Here is a 23,391-nt window from a genome sequence, read left to right as displayed (position 1 = left end):
AATGAAAGGGTTTAAAAATGGTTGGCACCATTTAAGTTACCTTTTAAATATTTCTTTTATTTTCTTATTTTTTTTTAAAGATTTTATTTTTTCCTTTTTCTCCCCAAAGCCCCCCAGTACATAGTTGTATATTCTTCGTTGTGGGTCCTTCTAGTTGTGGCATGTGGGACGCTGCCTCAGCGTGGCTTGATGAGCAGTACCATGTCTGCACCCAGGATTCGAACCAATGAAACACTAGGCCGCCTGCAGCGGAGCACACGAACTTAGCCACTCGGCCATGGGGCCAGCCCCACCTTTTAAATATTTCTGACGCTAAGTCTCTGGGAAGGTCTTAATTTTGCCCAGCACTCTTTCTGTGTCCTTTGCCAGCTTCTTCCCACTCCTCTCAGTAGTTACTCTCAGATTTCACTTTTAAAAAATCCTCTACCTTTTATTCTCTTATCTCCTAGATGACTTTGAGGAGCTATAGGTTAGCTCCTACAGAACTCCCTAAAATGGAGGCACCCCATTTTAATGTGTAAACTTGTTAAAATTTCTCCCTACTTTCTTCTCTTCCTGTTTCAATAGTGAGGAGACCCCTTCTTCATTTCAAAGCTAATCCTGCCACTGTTTGGTCTGTGTATCTTTCCATCTATTAAGGATTCTGTTACTCTCTACCTGAAGACTTCCTTCAAGACCATAATCATATCTACATCTTACCTAGTAAGAAAACAATAATATCAAACAGATATTCCCTGATGCCTGTTCATAGCCCAGCTTCTTGAAAGTGAGTTCTACACTAGTTCTCTCTTTTTTGGTGAGGAAGATTGGCACTGAGCTAACATCTATTTTGTATGGGGACACCGCCACTGCATGGCTTGATGAGCGGTGTATAGGTCTGCACCCAGGATCTGAACCTGTGAATCCCAGGCCACTGAAGCAGAGCATGTGAACTTAACCACTATGCCACCGGCCCAGCCCTTAAACTAGTATCTTTACTTTCTTGCCTCCCTCTCCTCAACCTACCATGTCATGCTTCCACCCCCACTATATAGTAACATTCTTCTCAGAAATCATGAATGGCCTCTTTATTATCAGATCCAATGAATGCCTTTTTGGTCCATTTATTATTTGACCTTTCTGCAGCATTTTAAACTGTTAACTACTTCTCTCTCCTTATACTGTTCTCACTCAACCTTTGAGATACCACTTTCTCCTCATTGTTCTCTTCTCCCTAATTCTTTGATTGCTATTTCTCAACCAGTCTTCTTCACGGACTCCTTTTGCCTTAGCTCTCTCTCAGACACCACTGTTCTGCAGGTCATTGCTCTCTTTTTGTTCTATGCCCCTACCCAGGATGCCTTCACCAAAACTTGTACCTTCAATTATCACTTACAGACTAGTTCTAAGAGACTTCTCTCCATCTTTTTTCTTTTTTTTCCTTCTTCTCCCCGAAGTCCCCCAGTACATACTTGTATATTCTGCTTGTAGGTCCTTCCAGTTCTACTAGGTGGGACACCACCTCAGCAAAGCTTGATGAGCGGCACTAGGTCTGTGCCTAGAATGTGAACTGGCAAAACCCTGGGCCACCGAAGCAGAGCATGCGAAATTAACCACACAGCCACGGGGCCAGCCTCTCCATCTTTTCTTATATTTGCAACCAGCAACTTTTTGAAGTGTCATCTGATTTAAGACTTCTTATTTTTAGAACCATAAGTTTATACAATCAAGCTATTTACCAAAATTATAAATATATCATTCCCCAGGAATTTTATCACTTAATAAATATTAAGTAAATGGTGCCATCTAAATTTGAACTGTGTGATGAGTCTATGTTGTAGTCATGGCTTAGGTTTAATTTCTATGTCTAAAACAAAAACAAAATGATATAATATTTTTTCCTTGTTTTTGACTTGATGATAAACTTGCTCATCACAAGGAAACTTTTGGCAACTGAGGTGGCTGAGACAACATCCAACTCTGACCACAGCAATAACACATAGTAATTGTAGTAAAGGGTAAATTACTTAAGAGCAAATCTATAGACTCAATATTATTCTAAAGTTCTTCTTCAACATTTGAGTTAATCCCATCAGCAAAATAAAAAAATACGTAAGTGTGTGTGTTTGGTAGAAAAATTTTAACAAAAATAAACCTCAAACCTTTTTTGATGAAATGGATGATTAAATGATTCTGGATAGTGAAGACTCGTTTTAATAAGATTAGAAAGCTGCTCTACTGATGGTCTTGAGGAAACTGTAGTGTTTTCTGGCCTGAAAAATTTTAATAGTTCCATTTCTGGTGGCTCCTGAGAAGAGAAAAGGAAAAATATATGACAATGAAAACCTGTCTTGTTAAAATAAAGTATAGCCTACACAAACAAAAGAAGTTAAAACCAGCAGAGATAAACTAAAGCATGAACAACAGTTTTTCTGCTCTTATTTTAAACTAACAGTTGGCATCATATGCAATACAATCTAGGATAAAGAAACTAGAATCTGGAATCATTTATTCATTCCCTATTTTTTATGTTCCGGGATTAGACTTGAATTCCAGCAACTTCACATATTAGCTCTGTGATCTTGGATAAGTTATTTAACACTTAATTTAAGACTTAATTTCCTCATTCATAAAAGGGGTTTATATGATTCCAAAAGTTGTTGTGGTTCTCACCTAGTAAAACCACTTAGTATATATAGACATTCAATGGTAGAGCATCTGTTTTAATAGTTGAAGAACTAAAATGGCCTTAAAGTTTCCTTTTGAAAATAGACTGCTGAGTTTTATAGATTACAGTCCTTCAACTATATTAACTGAAGGTTAACAAATATGTAAAAGTCTTAATATAGCTTAGTGTCAGGCACACCGTAAACATTTCAATAAATATCATTATGATCTAAATAAAAATAAAGAATAATGTCCCATTTCTATTATTATCTTCTTTCAAAGTTATTTTTTCTCCATCTTCCTTCACTATCCAGGAAAATTTTGGTTTTCAATTTCCTGCTAGCCTAGCTGGATTCCAATCTATACCAGAAATTGGCAACCTACAACCCATGGACCGAATCCAGCCTGCCTCCTGTTTTTGTAAAGAAAGTTTTATTGAAACATAGCCACACCCATTTGTTTACATACTGTCTATGGCTGCTTTTGGACTCCAACAAGAGAGATGAGTAATTACGACAAAGACCTTCTGGCCAGCAAAGCCTAAAAGATTCACTACCTGGCTTTTCTCAGAAAAAGTTTGCTGACCCCTGATTTTACAGCTGCAAAAGCAAAAACTAAATTTTTAGGTTTTGACTTACAAATCAGAGAAAAGTGTCTAGAGGTTTACCCTGGAAGAGGGAAGACTTATGACTGGAAGAGAACTTCTGGGGTGCTTATTATGTTCTATTTCTTCATCTGGGTCCTGGTCGTATTGGAGTGTTCTTCAATTTGTGAAATTCAATGAACTATTCACTATTCTGTATTTATGTGACAAATAATAAAAAGCTCAAAAAATGTATTATTGTTTAAAACAGTCATGCACCACATAACAATGTTTTAGTCAACGAGAGACCGCATATATAATGGTGGTCCCATAAGATTAGTATCATTGAGCTGAAGTATGTAGTAGGTTATACCATCTAGGGTTGTGTAAGTATACTCTATGATGCTTGCACAACGATGAAATCACCTATAGACGCAGTTATCAGAATGTATCCCCTTTGTTAAGCAATGCAAGACTGCATATTCTAATCATCAAAGAAAACAAGCTATTGTTTGAGACTTCTAAATTATACCAAATAAATTTCTATATACCACCTATCAAGAGGAAAACACATGAACAATGCCACAAAAAGGATACCAAAAACCTGAAGCTAATTTACTGAGAGAATATTTAGAAGAGATTCCCTCTCTCTCAGCTTGAGAGTAGCAACAAGTATTTTCACAATCAGTGCTAGACAATTTGTACAGTAGTTTCACAATAAGGATTTGACTGTATCTTATGACAGTTCTGCTACAAGAGAGGTGGAGAGAGTGTAAAGTACCATTATCCTTGTTTTATAAGTGAGTAGTAGTAAGCCAAGGTCTGTCATTATGCAAGTAGTTTGCACTACATCATCAATTTGAAAGTCTTTGGGCTCCGAATACATTATTCACAGTATGATGAAATTCCCCTATCTCTCAAGCTCAGTTAATCATATAAAGAGAACATAAAATATTTCAAAGGTGAGTATAGAGAAATAAAAATGATATGCCATACACAGTATGTAAAAAAGGAATATAACGAGTAAATTGTATAGAAATCAGTTTCATTTCCTAACTGCTAATCTTGCCATTGTTTGAGATATCTCAAATGATCAAGTTTATGACATTTACAACTAAAACTTGGAATTGTTGTATTAGTCAAAGGGAGAAAAACAATTTTCTTAAAATAAGAAATAGATTTGGAGTTAAATTTGATATCTTCATTAAACCTAACAAAATATTACCAGTAGTTATCATCAAAACAAAAATTGATTCAAGTTATAGAATCACCAATGGATGCTAAAACTTGTGGACCTAACTTTGATGAGAAATCAGAGATTTACATAGCCCCAAAATTCTCTCTCCAAAAATTGCTTATTATTATAAAAGGAAAAATAGTAACTTTCCTATGGAGAAACATGGCAGACACCATCTTAATCAAATAATCCATCACTGGTAATAGGAAAAATTAACATCATGTGCCTTCTGATGTAATAGATGGATATACCATGACTTATGGAGTATTTCTGCCAAAAATGTAGAACCTTAATCATGAGGAAACACAAGAAAAATCCAAAGAGGTATTATTCTACATTAAAATAACTCGTCCATACTCTTCAAAAAGGTTAATGTCATAATTGACAAATAAAGACTCAGAAACTATTCCAGATTAAAGGAGACTAAAGAGACATGACAAGTAAATCCAATGGATGATCCTGGACTGTATCTTAGGAAAAAACAGTCATAAGGACATAATTCAGACCTTGATGACATTTGAATATGGACTATATATAAGAGCACTGCATCAATGTTAAACTTCCTGAATTTATAATGGTTTCTGTGATTATTTAAGAGATTGTCTTTATTCTTAGGATACTAAATGAAGTATTAAGGGGTAGAGGGGCAGGATATCTGCAATTTATTTTGGTGTAACTACTTGAGAATGATTAAGAAAAAAATCAGTATGTATGTAAATAGAGAACGAATGATAAAGCAAATAAGGTAAAATGTTAATCACTGGCGAACCTGAGTGAAAGAAATAAGAGTCCTTTATACTATTCCTGCAGCTTTTCTGTAAGTTTGAAAATTACCTTAAAATAAAAGTTGTCAAAAATAATGGGGAAAAGCTTGAAAATTAAGATCTACTATTTATAAACACAATACAGGGTCACTGAATTAGTGGACTAAATATGCTTAGATTTTGCTCATATACACTATGAGAACTTCCTGGTATGATAAATAGTATTTTAGGAAAAACAAGAAAACACATGAAACAGTATACCAGCTGCTGCACAACTCCAGAGGCCATCCTTTGCAGTTTATGACATGCCCCCTAGAGCTCTGCAATCGTGTGGGCCTATCACAACAAAGAAGAAAATAAAGAGAATATGGTTCCCTTCCTCTCAAACAAATTAATTCTTTTTGTAACTATGAATTCTAGATTTAATATAGAATCTATCTTAGGAAACTCCAAGATCACAAATGCATGTTAATACTCTTTTAATGTGCTAATGAATTTCAAAATCAATTTATGTTTATTTCTAATTTTAACGTCTTCTACCACCAACCCTTAACTCAAATCCCAATATGAAAGACTGCACAAACCAGACACCATCGAAAACGCAAAAACTAACCAAACAAAAAACCCCAGCGGTTCACAGGAAAGCCCCAAACCAAATTAAGTCATTACCTGTTTCTGGGGATATGAAAAGGCTTCTTTTCCTATAGTGCGAAGAATAACATGATGCTGACCTTCCAAAATAAGCTGCTTACTATCTTCCACCACGTACGCCTAAGAAATACAAAGCACAAAAATGTTGCCCTGCTTGGAAGTAACCTCAAAAGTAACCAATGCAATATTTGATGGGAGGTATAAATGTTATGGCTAATATCTATAAATTATCAACACTCACGGCTGTGCCAACACTTCTATCTTTAATTATCCATTCAATCAATAAAGTATCTGTCAAAATCTGTTTTGCCTCAATATAACACAGTTGGCCTAGATATTTGAGAGAAACATCTTGAAATCTTTTCCAATTTTCTCTAGGGTTCTTAAGAAACTAGTGCAACAGGAAGAGTACCATAACACAAGATTTTTTCTTTACTGGACTGCCAATATATAGTCAAAGGCTTTTTCTTATATTCTTGCTTCTGAATGCCCCAGGGTTCATCACATAGCAGAGCAAAATCAGTGAGTACAATCATAAATCCTCTAAGTGGAAATGTCATGTCTTTGGAGATCTTAAAATATAAGTACCTATGGTTTTAAAACAAGACTTTTTTCTTCCTATACAGTGAACTGATTTCATCTATATCAAAAAACTTATTCCAACATATAACTCTTCTCCCTCTTGACTGCTTCTGTCCTGAAGAAAATATAATCTGTAAATAGCTCTCATATACTACTATTGTCATATTATGCAAACACAAAGGCTTAAATTTTTTTTGACAAGCCCAATTTTTTTACTATTAGATTCAACAGACATAAAACTACTCAGTCAAAATGCTATAAAAGTTTTTAAATGTTTATTTTCAATTTCTATACTTATCATGACTACTGACAGTTTGCCATCCACAGATCACACTTGGAGTACTGCCTGCACTAGGCATAGGATAGCCCAGGACCTGCTCAGCATCCATCCATGCACCACCCAGAAATGCAGGAGGAGTTAAACTCCTGATGGGGTGACCTTAAATCAAGAGAGGACGCTAGCTGACAGATAAGGTCCTGAGACACGTCATACATCTTTTTCAATGGTCTCAAGGGATTGAGCAAAAGTCACCCATAGCCAGGCATAATTTTATAATGCATTCTCCTACCTGCATATAGGCTTAACTTTTTAAAACGAATCTTTATTTTTGGTTAAAATTGGTTAGGAGTTGTACTATGTTCCTTTTTCAACTATTTTTTCATAAAAATATTGTCTGAGCTCTTAGTTTTCTCTGGAATCATATTTTATTAGCATCCTATGCTTCCTGTGCATCCCACTCCACAACTTAAATGACTTTTCAAGTTTTCTTTCATTCAAGGGGTTCTTTTTGCGTTATCGAGAGCCCTCACTTAAAGAAAAGCTATCAGTCACCTTCTCAAATGAGTAAACGATAAACTTATCCCAGATATTCCCCACTACCAAACTTAATATCCCATTCTGTAATCTATTAGAACTTCTGTTTTCTAGCCAAGGAGGATCACAAGCTCGGACAGTTTTCCTCTTCTTCATGTAATCAGTAATACTAGTAGTGGGCTTTTTGATGAGGGTAATTTTTTAAAAGATATTACTTTCTCCCCCAATGAAGGTCACTGGGCTCAACAATGAGTACAGAATACAGAATACATTACTCAAAATGTTGTCTCAGAAATATTATAAATTGTTACAGAGCAGGAATCTATGGACTGAGAGCCACAAATGCCAAAGGTATATTATACATTTAATTAATGGACGGTTAGTTTACATTAAGAAGCAATGCTACTTAGCCTGAAAATAGGATCCTCTTTATTCTAAGCTTCAAGAACATCTGATTTCAAGCTAATAATGTGTGAGCGATCTTTTTAACATTAAACACCTTCTAGAATCAACAAAACTCTAAGTTTACTTCAGCGGTTTTACTGGAACTCATGCAAACCCAACTTGGTTTCAAAAAAGTTTATTATAAAAATGCGTGGTTCAGTAAAAAGAACACTCTAGAACATCCGAATCAATTTAAAATATATGTATTGATCATCTACTATGGGCATGTCTCTATGTTAGCTCTTACATAGGATAACACAAAATCAAACATTTTCACATAGCTCAGGTGAATATCCTTGGGCAAGATTCTAAATTTCACTGTAGAATCATGTTTTTAAAAAAATAAATGATAAATGCATAAACTATAAAAGGGTGTACTGTGAAAAATAAACCTCCTCTGTATTATAGTTCAGTTAACTTTAGGGAAGACTAAACAATCTCATTCTGGTCTGCCATGTGTGGATCTTATTTGCATCTGACTATAAAAAAATATTAAAATATTTTCAAATAGTCTTGAAAAGCTGAACACAGACCAACAATTAGATAATTATTAAGAATTATTGTTAGGGGCCAGCCCCATGGCCAAGTGGTTAAGTTCACGCGCTCTGCTTCAGCGGCCCACGGTTTCACCAGTTCAGATCCTGGGTGCAGACATGGTACCATTCATCAGGCCATGCTGAGGCAGCATCCCACATAGCACAACCAGAGGCACTCACAACTAGAATATACAACTATGTACTGGGGAGCTTTGGGGAGAAGAAGAAAGAAAAAGAAAAAGAAGATTGGCGACAGATGTTAGCTCAGGTGCCAATCTTTAAAAAAAAGAATTATTGTTCATTTGACTGCATGGGATACTAATACTGTGGGGTTATATTAAAGAATATAAATTTCTGCTAGAAGTACTTACAGAAGCATTTACAGAGAAATATTATGTCATTATTAAAAATATACTACAGCAAAAAATAAAGGAAGGTAAAAATAAAACAAAGGAGGGGCAAATGGAATAAATGAAATATGAATAGAAACAAAATTGTGCCTGTAGGAGCCTGAGTAAAGGGTACCCAGAGGTTCATGGTGCAATTTTTCCTTTTTCAGTACTTGAAACCTCCATAATAAAGAGTTTAATGATAATACCTGCTTTCATGGAGCTTAACATATCTACAATATTCTCAGTACCACTTACAAGTAACAGTAACACAGAGGAAAGTCATCTAATTTGACTGAATTCTTTCTTTGAACAAACAAAAAAAAGTCATTATAGAACTGTTTAAAAGGTTATAAAACAATTTGAGTATGGAAATTGGAAAACAAGCAGAAAAAATGTAAACAGCAGCTCACATTTGTTCTTCAGCTTAAGAATCAAGTATCTATAAGCAAGGCTTGCTGAAATAATTAATAACACATACCTTCCATAATACGACAATATTCAAATCCACCTCATTGCACTTCTGAATTAATCTCACGGCATCCTCTACTGACTGTTTTTCTGTATGCAGAGACAGCTGGGCTTGTGGTTTCTTAAATTCAGAGGATAAACTTCGATAAAAGAAGTCTGCACATGGGCTTGCTGAACTTACGATCTGTTAAAAGAAAATTACCTGTCTACATCAATGTTTTCAATTAAATATACCCTGCCAAAATTTGTATTTCTATAACTTATATATACCTAAAAGGCTTATTCAATAACTGTGAATTTGGTTTCACACAGGCCACTCTAAGACTTGAACACCTAAAATATTTGGTACAAATTACCCTGAATCTTAAAGCTTAAAGTGCAAAATCATTAATCTACACTGCCATGACATTAGCTTTGACTTTCCAAGTATCCAGGGAGGATGAATGAGTATCTCCAAGAAAATGAATATAAAATTACTTGTTGAAAAGAAAGGTTTTTTTAACTATTAAAATAACCTAAGTATTTCTCATTCAAATACTTAGAACACTAGGCAATATCCAATAAAAGACAATGCAAATGGATTTATCATCATTAACATGGCTTTTATATTTAAAAGGAGAGAACAGGAGGAAAGAATTTTAAACACTCAGAACAGTAAGATTCCCCCTTAACTAATGAAACATCGTGTTTCATAGTAAAATCTCCACATTCATGATTTCCTGCATTATAGGCTATATTATATAGATGTTAAGCTTCAAGTTAATTACCAAACATTAACAAATATACACATTTTCCCCCTGAAAAGTGAAGTTTTTCTGATAAACCACTGTCCACATAGTTTTCTCACTAATCTGTAATGCCTGATAAGTTCTATTTACTCAACCAGATTCATCAAAAGGGCAAATGTCTGTTTCTGCCTTCTTCAGTGCTCCCATACAAAACTATTAACAAATACAATAAAAATTACAACCTTAATATAATTTAAGGGTCCTGATGATATTTCTAGGGATTTTAAATTTTAAAAAGATATAAACAAAACAAACAACTGAAGTCCTGAAAGCTAAATTAAACCATTTAGGAAGCACAGTGTCTCCAAAAGTCTTAACTGTTTTATTATTGGGCTTTTGGCGCTCTGGGAATTTCTAAATAGCTGTTTTGTCAAACGGCCAAAAGACAGTCACAAAGAGTGGGTCTGATGAAGGCAAATGAGGAGAAATACAAAAGATATAAGGATGTTTGGAATTATCAAGGAGAAGAGCACAAAGAAAAAAATAATACCAGTAACAGCATACAACTATATGCAACTTTACACTCTTGGTAAGTATTTTTCAAAGCAGGTCTCCAGATCACTTCTTCAATCACGTGCAGGGCTGGATGAAAACGCATATTCCCAAACTCCGCTCAAGGCTTAACAAACCAGAGCTTTAGAGGTGGGGAGGCAAAGCTTCATCTTTACAAAATTCTCTAGGTCGAAAATAGGATCTGCAGACTGATAGCCTCAAGATCACCTGGAGTTTCAGCAATTTAGAACTTCAGGTCCCACCCAGTCCTACTGATCGAGAATTTGCATTTTAACAAGCTCCCCAGGTATCTCATATGCACATTTTTTGAAAGTTTGAAAATCACTGCTTTAGGTGATTCTCAAGTATAATTAAGTTAGGAGTATAACTGCCTTAGAATACATTTAAAATCCACAAAAGAGCTTATTATTTGGGTCTCAGAACCATACAATATACCAAAATCCAGAGGATTATCATCTCCATGTTCCACTGTGACCATTTTCCTCAAGAAACAGGTCCCCTCATATAATCCTGCTTCTTTTTTAATCCCAAGGACTATACTTATTTCATGTGATACTCTGAAACGAAAGCTAACTTTAAATAACTAATTAAAATGGTATAGTCCAAATAGCATTTTTGGTTAGCTTTGGGGCATGAAGGGAAGTTGCAAAACCCAAAGAAGTTCACATGTTCATCCACCAAAGAATCTGAGGATTACTAAAGCAATAGTTTCATCAAAATAGTCAGATATTCCAGAATTGTGACTTTTAAAATAAAATGCTCTTGTGCTTATTTGCATACCTGTTCATTTCCAAAGATGATATCTGCAAAGGTATATTTTTCTGAGGACTGTGTGGCAACTAAAAAACAGGGCAAAACAAACTAATCATATCACTGGCATGAAATATAAAATGACCATTTAAGAAAGAAAGAAAGTAAAATGAATTTACCTTCTTTTTCCTTACATCGTATTGCCTTGAAGCAAAACTTTCCCTTCTCCCTACTAGCAAGTTTGGCATCTAGGAAGAAAATTTCAAAGATCTTTCTCAGCTTATGACATGGGAAAACCTAATTCATTATTCAGAATTCCTCAAACAGGAAAATAATTCATAATTATAAATAATGTTTAATGAAAAAATCTTTGCTTTCATCTCAATGAAGCAAATCTCACTCAGCTCTTAAAGAGGATGAAATTCAATTTTCTTGAAATAGATACACACATACATATGAAATTACACATAAGGTTTGAAAGATCAGAACTTGGGGGCCAGGGAGTCCACAAGGCAGCCATTCTATCATTTCTTCGTTTCCTTTCAGTATTTTTTCATATGTATGATTATATCAATATTATTACATGCACATACCTTGCTATGAGGCATTTTCCCACAATTGCAGACACTTAATAAATGCTATGATATTTTAATGACCACAAAATAATCAAGTTGTAGCTTAATGTACATTAAAGTTACACTGAATTTTTCCCTATTAAATATAATCTTGCAATAAATTTCTCTGAATATATAGACTTTCCAATATTTTGAATTAATTTCTTTGTATAAATTCCAAAAATAAGGATTCTTGTGAGGCTAAGGTAAGGGTTTAAACACTTTCGTATCTTTTGAAATATACTGTACAATTCTATCCAGAAAGAGCAAATATCATTTTGCCAGCTTCACTCCAAACTTACAAGCACTAGGCACTCTCATATTACTGGCCAGATGATAAATGACAGAAATATTCTGAAAAACAATTTGTCAAAATGTATCACAAAGGTGCACATTCTTTTGTTTGAATTTTATATAGGTATGTAAATAAATGGAAACCAGCCAGTCAGAATGTAGGTATGATTATAAACAGAAAAACCAAAGGAAACAAAATGGCAAAGGAAACAGAGAAACTTCCATATTCTAGTCTGTATCCCGGTATACTGTTTGAAATTTTGAAAGTGATCACATATTCAGGTACAGATTTTACCGGTGAATAAAAAAAGAACAAGAAAATGCAAATAGAAAAGAGATGAACTACAAAAATGGGAAGCAATGGATTAAGATAGGTAATTTGATTTACAGTCACATAAACTAATGAAAGCACAATTTAATGCTTAAAAAAAGTTAATTATAAGAAAGGCATCAAATGCTGGGAAAACTGGACAGACACATGCAAAAGAATGAAACTAGACCATTATCTTTCCCCATACGCAAAAACAGACTCAAAATGGACCAAAGACTTGAAAGTATGACCTGAAACCATGAAACTTCTGGAAGAGAATATAAGCAGTACACTCTTTGACATCAGACTTCTTTCAAGTACCATGTCTACTCAGACAAGGGAAACAAAAGAAAAAATAAACAAGTGGGAGTTCATCAGACTAAAGAGGTTCTGGAAGGCAAAGGAAACCAAGATCAAAATGAAAAAACAACCCACCAACTGGGAGAAAATATTTGCAAATCATATACCCGATAAAGCGTTGGTCTCCAGAATACATAAAGAACTCACACAAATGAACTAGAAAAAAAAAAAACAACCCAATCAAAAAGTGGGCAGAAGATATGAACACACATTTTGCCAAAGAAGATATACAGATGGCCAACAGGCACATGAAAAGATGCTCAACATCACTAATTATCAGAGAAATGCAAATCAAAACTACAATGAGATGTCACCTTACACCTGTTAGAATGGCTATAATCACCAAGACAAAAAACAACAAATGTTGGAGAGGTTGTAGAGAAAAGGGAACCCTCATCCACCACTGGTGGGAATGCAAACTGGTGCAGCCACTATGGAAAGAGTATGGAGATTTCTCAAAAAATTAAAAATAGAAATACCATATGATCCAGCTATCCCATTACTGGGTATGTACCCAAAGAATTTGAAATCAAAAGTTCAAAGAGACTTATACATCCCTATGTTCACTGCAGCATTATTCACAATAGCCAAGACATAGAAGCAACCCAAGTGCCCATCAACAGATGACTGGATAAAGAAGATGTGGTATATATATAATGGCTCAGCCATAAAAAAAGGACGAAATCGTCCCATTTGCAACCATACAGATGAACCTTGAAGGCATCATGTTAAGCAAAATAAGCAAGACAGAGAAAGACAAACACCATAAGATTTCACTCATGTGTGGAATATAAACAAACTTACGGACAAAGAGAACAAACTAGTGGCTACCCGAGGAAGGGGAGTGGAGGGTGAGCACAAGGGGTGAAGGGGCACACTTACACGGTGTCTCACAAATATTAATGTACAACTGAAATTTCACTATGTTATAAGCTATTATGACCACAATAAAAAAAAAAAGAAAGAAACCAATAATCTTATGATATTCTGGTACTAATCTGAAAAAAATCATGCAATGAAAATATCAGAATTTATTATGAAGAAGGAAAAAGGCACAAACCTTTGTTTTCAGAAAGATTTACAGATTTCTGTAACTTCCAGTGTTTGCTACTACTTGATACTTGTACTATGTGGAATTCCTTAACACCTGCTTCACTCTATCAAAAAGAAATAAAAGAGTCGTTCAGGATTTAGGAGCACTAACTTGGAATATTCTAATGCAAATAATACTCAGACATTGCTACCAGTCAATACTGATTAACATCAGATGAAAGTTTTCTTTTGAAATAAGTTAACAATGTGCATCTCAGAAAGTTTAAGTTACTTAAATCTCTCTTTAAATATTCTTAAAACAGAGAAGTCAACATTATATCCAAGAAATACGTTTAACTATTATGCACTCCCAGTGGCAAATTTTAAAATACTGAAAGGCATTCAGTATTAGAATCTATCATAATGACCTATTAGTAGTATATAATAGATCAAAAATTATTTGGTGACAATTTTTAATCAAAACTATAGTATTTTATTTCTTTTAATCTTTCTGAGATATCTCGTTCCCATTAAGGCAAAAAACAGAATTCCAATATACAAACCACACAAAGTTATTTAAATTGCATATAATTTTTTATTCTCCTGAATTCGAGCTAATTTGCAATTATTAAAATTTTCTTACTCTTACAAATATTGATTTTTTTTGCAGAACACCAAAGTATCACTACACTGACCCTAAATATCCTAAAAAGAATTGGTTTTACAAATTTATGAAGCTAAAAGAAAAGGACATTACAGAATTAATAAGTAACACTTCAAATAGGTATCTGAACTGAATAAACCTGAAGCTAAGATCCTACTTTAATTATGAGATCCCATTCCCTTCCTGAAGAATACTCACTTCGATATTTAAGAGCATACAAACACGAATGAGAAAACGTTTGAAATGTCTGTATAAAGGAAATGATATTGTCAGAAACACAGAAGGGAAGGGTTATCAAGTTAATACTGAATGTGAAAGCCTAACAGAACTTCATAAATTTAATTACATCAATAGATTCTCAATGTTGAGACTGAAAGAACTTTATGAGATCTCTTTTGGGTTGAACTCATGGAGCTATGTATCATATTAATATGTACCATATTAATGCTGCTGGATCCTTTTATTTGACGAGGGACTGAGGGATAAAATTAGAAAGCTAATGGAGAATTAAGATGTTTTCACAGTCTATTCTATATGAACATTCTTAAATTCCTAGTTTATGCTGTCTTGTGAAGGACAAAAAAATCCATTACTAAAAACAAAGATGACACTTCAAATATAATTAAAAACAAAATTTAGTTTTAAATCGACTTACAGTATTAGTATTTTCCACATCCACAAAGACTAGCATATTGCCTCCTCTGCCCTCTTCATCTTCAAGAGAATTACTTCTGCAGACAGTGGCTCGTACATTCAAAGATCGGCTGGTACAAATTACTGCAGTGTGTCTTAATATTCTGTGACTAAAGAAGCAAAAACACGCTAATTTAATCTGAGAACCTCTCCCTGTGTTATGACTCTCTAATTCCAAATAAAGCTTTCAAAATCAGATCATTCTCAGGACCACATATACTCTAAAAAAACAAAGACAAACACAATAAAGTAAAATTATCTAGTTAGCCTAACTTCAGTTCAGTTCTTTCTTCTCAATTTGGACGGAAACTGTTAGTCCCCCTGACTCTGGGCACTCTCCCTGCTCATCAAATTCACCTGCATAACACACAAAAATAATCTTCAGAGTCATGTCCTGATTACACCTCTTCTCTGACAGTAGATCCAACTTACTGAACGCCTACTAAGTAAGCACCAAACTTTCACCTGGCAATTAAGGCTCTCCACAAAAGAGCTTTACAATTCACTGTTTATTCCCCTTTACTTCTTTTATGCATGTTTTACACTGCGGCCAAACTAACTATATTCAGTTTCTATTTCTTGACTTGTAAATCTTCATTCACATATACAGTTACTCCGTGGAATACCCACTACTCTCTTGCTTATCCCCCTTGATATCCAAATTCTGAAATCTTTGCTTTCCTTGGAAGTTCATTTCACCACTACTACATTCCACAAAGCCTTCCCTGATTGCCTCGGCCAGAGTACTCTCCATCATCTTCTTAAGGAGAATTAACACTTATTGAGGACCAAAAAAGATTATAGGTCCTGTGCTTAGAAATATTAAATCATTTTGTCCTCACACTAAGTCTGACAAGATATTTTAAATATTCCATCAAATTTTAAAATGTAGCACAAGCACTCCTACTTAATTTTATAAAAATAACAATGGCATTATCACATAAAATATTCTGTCACATAATACATAGGCTACAGATCCTTGTGTGAGTCAGTTAGGACTGATTTCTTCAGTGATCCGCATTGTAACACCACCCTATTCATCTGTTCTGCAAATACATACATTTTGGGGGGACAAGGGAGGGCACCAGGGAAAAGGAAAAGTAAAACAAAATAATTTCCTTTAAAAAGGATGATTTAGGGCTGGTCTCGTGTGGCTAAGTTTGCATGCTCCACTTCAGTGGCCTAGGGTTCGTGGGTTTGGATCTCAGGTGCAGACCTACAAACTACTCATCAAGCCACACTGTGGCAGCATCCCACATACAAAACAGAGGAAGACTGGCACAGATGTTAGCTCAGCAACAATCTTCCTCAAGCTAAAAGAGAAAGATTGGCAACAGATGTTAGCTCAGGGCCATTCTTCCTCACCAAAAAGAGAAAAAAAAGGGATGGCTGTAGGCAAGTTGTCTTCATAAACAAATGACACCCTGTTTTAATACATAGTACCTGTGAATTTCATTATTATGTGATGCCTTTGGCCACAGTACTTAGTTGTATCCAAGAATCATGAAGTTTATAGATAGAAGCACTAAAAAGATTAATGTAGCTTAATTTTTTCCAGTTTCGGCTACTTAGAACTTAGATTAGGGTCAACCTCAGACATAAATATCATACATCATACATAATTTGGAAGGGGGTAATTTTTTAATAAACAATGACATATGTTAATATCAAAATGTTTATTTGAATTTGTGCACATATATTAAACACAGAAGTTAAATCAAAAAAGTTTTATTACACTTACCGTATTTTAGGCTGCTTCTTAACACTTTCATAGTAAAACAAAAAATTAATTTCATGGACACCTTCTTCATCTGGTCCACGTAACCACATTGGTAGCTGAACTGAAGCTCCAGGGAGAAGCACAGTGTCAGGAAGGGGAACAGGAATCACCTCTGGCTGACTTCCTATGCCAATGCCAAAGTCTACAGAAGAAGCTGATGATATGAGTGCTGTACATACAGAGGTAGAATCTGTCACAACAGTCTTGTAAGCACTACAGTTCTCAGATGCTGAGGGACTTAGTGGTGTTAGAATAGCCGTGTTACCACCAAAAGTAAAGAACTCTGGACGTTTAGAAACAACCTTCAATCCAGTAAGAGGACATTTGCTGACATTGACAAATTCTACATATGCTTTTCGGATTTCTCCACAGAGGAGCCCTGTAGGAAAATGTATAAAGAACACCTGCATTGGAGGGAAAAAATATTATTATATTGTCTGTTAAAAATGCTGAAGTTCTAATCAATAACACTTTAAGATGCTGTATTTCTTTACTACAGGTTTGTAAGTTATTTTATTAATTCTCTCTGATATTGCCCTGAGTATGTGGCAATCAACAACTCCATTTTAAAAAAGAGGGGCAGGCCCAGTGGCATAGTGGTTAAGTTCACGTGCTCTGCTTTGGTGGGCCGGGGTTCACATGTTTGGATCCCGGGCGTGGACCTAGCACTGCTCATCAAGTCACGCTGTGGGTAGCATCCCACAGAAAACAGAGGAAGACTGGCACAGATGTTAGCTCAGTGACAATCTTCCTCAAGCAAAAGAGAAGATTGGCAAGACATGTTAGCTCAGGGCCAATCTTCCTCACAAAAAAAAAAAGAGAGAGAGAATGAGACAGAAACCAATGTTATTCTAACAGATTACAGTCAAGAATTAAAGGTAAAATGTCAATAACAAGAGGGCGGGGGCTGGCCCAGTGGAAAAGTGGTTAAGTTCGCGCACACTGCTTTGGCGGCCCGTAGTTCACTGGTTCAGATCCTGGGTGTGGACTTAACGCAGCACTCATCGAGCCATGCTCTGGCAGCATCCCACAAAGAACCAAAAGCACTTACAAGTAGGATATACAGCTATGCAATGGGGCTTTGAGAAGAAGAAGAAGAAAAAAGAAACGAAGATGGGCAACAGAAGTTAGCTGAGGCCCAGTTGTCCCCACCCCCTAAAAAAAAGCACAAAAAAAAATAAATAGAGGCTGGCCCAGGGGCATAGAGGTTAAGTTCACAGACTCTGCTTCAGCAGCCTGGGGTTCGCGGGTTTGAATTCTGAGCGTGGACCTACACACCACCCATCAAGGCATGCTGTGGCAGCGTCCCATATACAAAGTAGAGGAAGACGGCACAAATGTTAGCTCAGGGGCCATCTTCCTTAAGCAAAAAGAGGAAGATTAGTAACAGATGTTAGCTCAGGGCCAATCTTTCTCACCAAAAAATAAATACACAAGTAAATAAATAACAAGAGGGCTATCGGCAAACTTTCACAACTGTGTAGATATGGACAAGAGAAATTACAAGTAATTTAACATGGCTATCTGAATTAAATGATTATCAACCAAAAAGCTCTTATTGTCAACTTAAAAAGTAGGTCAACTATTTATTTATACATTATTAAAACAAAAAGATATACCATAGGTCTTAAAAGGTAAGAACATAGAGATCCATGATTCCATATCCATAATTTTTTTTCATATCCATAATTTTAAAACCCCCAAAGCTCCAAACATCCTCAGGCTTTTAGTAACCAACACAGGAGCAAAACCTGACTTGATTAATGGAGGCTTTTTATAACCATTCGCATTTAGTGTGATATTCATATGGTTCACTCAAGCAATATTAATGTGTTTGATTATCAGGTGCTGCAAAACCCAACAGGAGGTACATAAACATTAGATACACACACATATATCTGCACAACCAATTTCTAAAAATTGACTTCCAACACACATCTGGCCTCAGGATTTCAGATAAGGGATTGTACTATGGGACCCACTACTTTAGTACAGTGGGACCTGTACTGCAGAAATATGGGCTAACAAAATCATCCAGTAACTTACTTGCATTTAAAAGATACTCAAGTGTAAATGTCAGAAGTACACTGACAGAATCTAAGAAAGGAGGACTGTAAAGGTAACAAGAATGAGGAAAAATGTTCTAATAAAGTTACAGCTGGCAATCCCAAAGGAGTTATGAAAATCCAGTGGAAATACCTGTGTCTTTTAATCTAAGTTTGAATTGGACTTCAATATGGCCATGTTCTGAAGGAATCAGATAAAATTTGGGGACATCAGAAGCTTTACAAATGGATATGAGAAAACAAGGGATTAATGTAGAAATCTCTTGAAATATAGAAATAGATTAAGAAGATAGGAAAAAATAAACTAGGCATAGCATTCTACTATGCCCACCTTCTTCTTATCAAGAGTAACTATTTGCTCCCAAACTTGTTTAAGTAAATTATTATATAAACTACTTCCATCTATACCTGAAAGTATAGCTTTCATATGTAAATACAATCTAGACCTATATTGTACTTAGACTACTTGACAATTTTCTTTAGATTCTCACTCAGAAGAAACCAAAACTGGAAACTTAAACTGAAAATTTATGGATGTGGTTGAATGCATGAAAGACATTATGAAACTCACATGAGAAAACCCATACCAACACAAAGAACTCACAGAAAAGGCCTCTGACCTAAATCATCCCCCTAAAATAGTGAATAAATGTACATTTGTATGTTTTAAACTAAAATTAAACTCAATTGTCTAGGGTATGGATCTATTGTGTTTTTTTGTTATTCACTTCACAAGCTTTTTTATCTAATCAACCAAACACCAGTTATTATTATTATGTAGAATAAGGTGTCTTCTGCTCTGAAATACTCTCTTCAAGGAGTACTACATCTATAATAATATAATTAAAAAAAACACTAAGCTATGCAAGAAGCAAAGTTAAGTACAGAACTAAGAATATCAAAACCAAGATGAACGTAAATTGAAGGACCGTTGAGTTAAATGAAATCTAAAGTCAAATATCATCTGGTTCAACTTTCCTCATTTTGTAAGTGAAGAAACTTTCCCAGGTCAGATAATTAGAGAGGGGGCTTAGACAGAAGCCTAAAAGTAAAGCTCTATCCCTAATGACTTGTGACTTGAGAAGCACTGCACTTGAAAACCACAGGGATACTTAGCAGTCTTAATAACTGAAGAACACTTACATGATGTGGTACAATGAAACTTATAAGCTGGCAGAATCTATAAAAACTGAGTATTTTGCTGTCCTCTGATTTATCTCAACAATTTTAACCAGAGGATCAGAATCTTCCCTTTTGCAAGTAAGTTCTAGCAAATTGTTACATATTTAATTCCAAGCAAAGTGTTTATTAGGTAGTGACTTCTAAACTACAATGGTAAATAGCCTTAAAGTAACATTTGGATCTCAACTCATTTCAATTCATCTTCAGACTTAGAACTCCTAGCTATAGGAATACAATCCTAATAAAAATCCAATGCATTACTGTGGGAACTTGCGAAATTTGGACAAAAAATGGTGTAAGTATAAGAAGGAAAAAAAAATTTAAAATTATGAGAACTTGGCTTGCCAGATAAAAAAAGATGATATAAAGCAAGAGCACAGTATTGGCACAGAAAGAGATGAGGAAATATTATCAAGCAGAATAAGTGTCACCCAGAAAACAAAACAGGGGTATGGGTACTTTCAGGATATGGGTCTATTAGAAAGATGGCATAATGAGTTGCCAATATTCAATTAACAGCGACTGGGACTAGAAACAAATAAGAGTTTGATCCCTATCCCTTGACATTCAGAAGAGCACACTCCCTTGGATTTACAAAAAAAAACAAGAGACAGTAAAAAATAAAACTATGGCAGCCAGGCCCATGGCTGAGTGGTTAAGTTCGCACGCTCCGCTTCAGCGGCCCTGGGTTTCGCCTGTTCAGATCCTGGTCGCGGACATGGCACCACTCGTCAGGCCATGCTGAGGCAGTGTCCCACATAGGACAACCAGAGGCACTCACAACTAGAATATGCAACTATGTACTGGGGGGCTTTGGGGAGAAGAAGAAAGGAAAAAAACAAAAGAAGACTGGCAACAGATGTTAGCTCAGGTGCCAATCTTTAAAAAAATAAAAAATAAAACAAAGTTTTAACTAGGGAAGTCTCTGTAAGTAAACATAAAACGTAGAAGCAACAAAGTAAAGGACTATCAGATATGACTTCATAAACGTTAGAAACCTTAACATGGTGAAAGACACCAAGTTGAAGTTAAAATATATGCAAAATACTTATCAAGCAGAAACTAGCACCGAAGTCAGTCTATGTCTAAGTCTTTTAATTGCCCCCCACAACCCTTTAAATGCAACATAATTAAGCAAGTGTAAAACTTGGACAGAACATATGCAGCTCAGCAATACCCTCCCCTTAACACACACACATCACTATTTTCATGAGCATGTTACCTACCCCACCACTATAGGATTAGTACCCATCAAAAGTATCCAATGAGAAAAGGCGAAATAACACCCCATTAAAAATGTATCAATAGGCAATCATATGGACATATGCGGAAAAAAAATCACATGGACCAAAAAAAAATATGAAGACTGGCCAATCTTATCGATCATCAGAGAAATGTTATTTTTCACCAATCTCACTTGCAAAAGTTCAAAAAAAATAAAACCATATAATATCCAGTATGGCACAGGTGTGAGGTAAGGGGCACATTCACTCTGAAAAAGAGTGCAACTACTACAGCCTTGCTGATGGTAATTCAGTAGTATATTGCAAAACTTTAAATTTATATATCCTTTGACCCAGCAATTCCATTTCTAAAATCTATTCTAAACTAGAACATGGATAAAATACACAATGATGTTTACTGCAGAACTGTCAGTAATGATGAAAAACTAGAACCACACTCTTCAATACATAAATAATTAAAATACATTACAGTCTATCTAAATAAAGAAATACCACATATAGCTGTTAAAAAAGAATTTTTACCAAATGAAAACAAAGACCAAGTTATGTTGTTAAAGACAAAAAGCAAGTCACAGTATAAAATGTGCAGTATGATCCCATTTATAATTACTAAAACTATACATAAGTATACAATGAAAGGTCTGAAAAGAGAAGCATCAATTTGGTATCACTGGCACTTTTTGAAGGTACATGGTTAAGCTTATGTAACTCCTCTACGAGAGAAACTTGAGGATGCAGGAGAAAGGAACTCCTTCCAGTGTTCACGCTTATACTACATGACTCTGCCATTGGTCCGCCTCTCAGGTAGACACCTGATCCAAGGCAGGCCAGATGTCTCTCCCAGAAACTTAAAATTTGTACTCAAGTGACACAAAGAGTGGAAGTTGCTAGACTAAGATCATAGCAAAAACAATGCTTTCTAAAGGCTTATAAACATTTGCTGTTAAATTCCCTGGAGTGCCAAGTCCTTATTCTTCTTTGACACTTACTACTCTATAAAACTTTAGTTTCCATAAGATATTCCAATATCCTTCAACTAATTTTCTCTTTTTTGACTCACACTACCTAGCATCAGTTTCTATCTTTTTCAACTAAAAGACATTTAACTCATACGGCATCAAAGTAGGATGGGGCGGGAAACAAAGAAGGTGAAGGGAGTATTGCTTTTTACTCATATACTTATCTATATTGCTTAAATTTTTCACAAGCATTAATTCTCCTATTATTTTTATATCTTACCGAAAAAGAGCCACTGATTTTAAGGATAACCGAAGTATTCTTTTAGAAGTTTTCTCCTAATTTCCATTAATATTTTGAGAGTTATATTTTCTAACATGGCTGTGACTTAATGCCAATTTGCATGATTACCTTATGTTTGTCAATTAGACCTACCTAATCCTAGCTTAATAATTTAAAAGTGTGGTTCAGTGTAGTATCAATAACCTCAAAGTCTAAAATTAACTTAAAATATCATCTGACCTTATAAATTATTACATCCATGAAATTTTAAAAAGTGAAATACCTCCAATAGTGGCATTTCCTCAGTGATTATGGGATCTAAACGTCGATCTGGACCATATTTAATAGATGTTTTCTCTTCTTTTGTGTTGTTAAGCCGAGGACCTTGAATTTCTAAATCCTGTCTCCCTCGGACTGACATACTCAAGAAATGTTTTCCTGGAATAAAAAACAATCGGTGCCCTAAAATAATTTGGTATGTTAATTGACATCAATTTAGCTTGAATATATGCACACTATACATTTCAGAGTATTTCTAGAAAAATTCTAGACTATTGATTAGCATGGGTAATCAAAGAATTAAGCATATTTTATTTTCATGTTTAACCACATCTGCTGTACGCTGCTTAATTTCTCATTTTATCAGGATTTACTTACTTTACAGAAAGACTACACATCACTGAATAGGAAGTTCTTTGAAACCTATATTTAAGCATAATGTCTATTAACCAAAAAGATCTATCTG

At 35.0% G+C, this 23,391-nt stretch overlaps 1 protein-coding gene across 1 annotated transcript in view; it reads right to left on the bottom strand.

Moving 5' to 3' along the window:
- The window catches only part of TRAPPC8 (trafficking protein particle complex subunit 8), an 82,664-nt gene that overhangs the window by 7,238 nt on the left and 52,035 nt on the right, over nucleotides 1-23,391 (bottom strand). The window contains exons 19-27 of the mRNA XM_046671554.1: nucleotides 22,930-23,084; nucleotides 16,877-17,319; nucleotides 15,098-15,245; nucleotides 13,807-13,903; nucleotides 11,348-11,416; nucleotides 11,199-11,257; nucleotides 9,128-9,301; nucleotides 5,900-6,001; nucleotides 2,142-2,287 (exon numbers count right to left, since the gene is read on the bottom strand). Coding sequence (XP_046527510.1) covers nucleotides 2,142-2,287; nucleotides 5,900-6,001; nucleotides 9,128-9,301; nucleotides 11,199-11,257; nucleotides 11,348-11,416; nucleotides 13,807-13,903; nucleotides 15,098-15,245; nucleotides 16,877-17,319; nucleotides 22,930-23,084 — 1,393 coding nt within the window. The remainder of the gene's footprint in view (nucleotides 1-2,141; nucleotides 2,288-5,899; nucleotides 6,002-9,127; nucleotides 9,302-11,198; nucleotides 11,258-11,347; nucleotides 11,417-13,806; nucleotides 13,904-15,097; nucleotides 15,246-16,876; nucleotides 17,320-22,929; nucleotides 23,085-23,391) is intronic.

This window comes from Equus quagga, chromosome 9, assembly GCF_021613505.1.
Source record: "Equus quagga isolate Etosha38 chromosome 9, UCLA_HA_Equagga_1.0, whole genome shotgun sequence".
NCBI classification, from domain to species: domain Eukaryota; kingdom Metazoa; phylum Chordata; class Mammalia; order Perissodactyla; family Equidae; genus Equus; species Equus quagga.
This window is presented reverse-complemented; position numbering and strand designations above follow the sequence as displayed.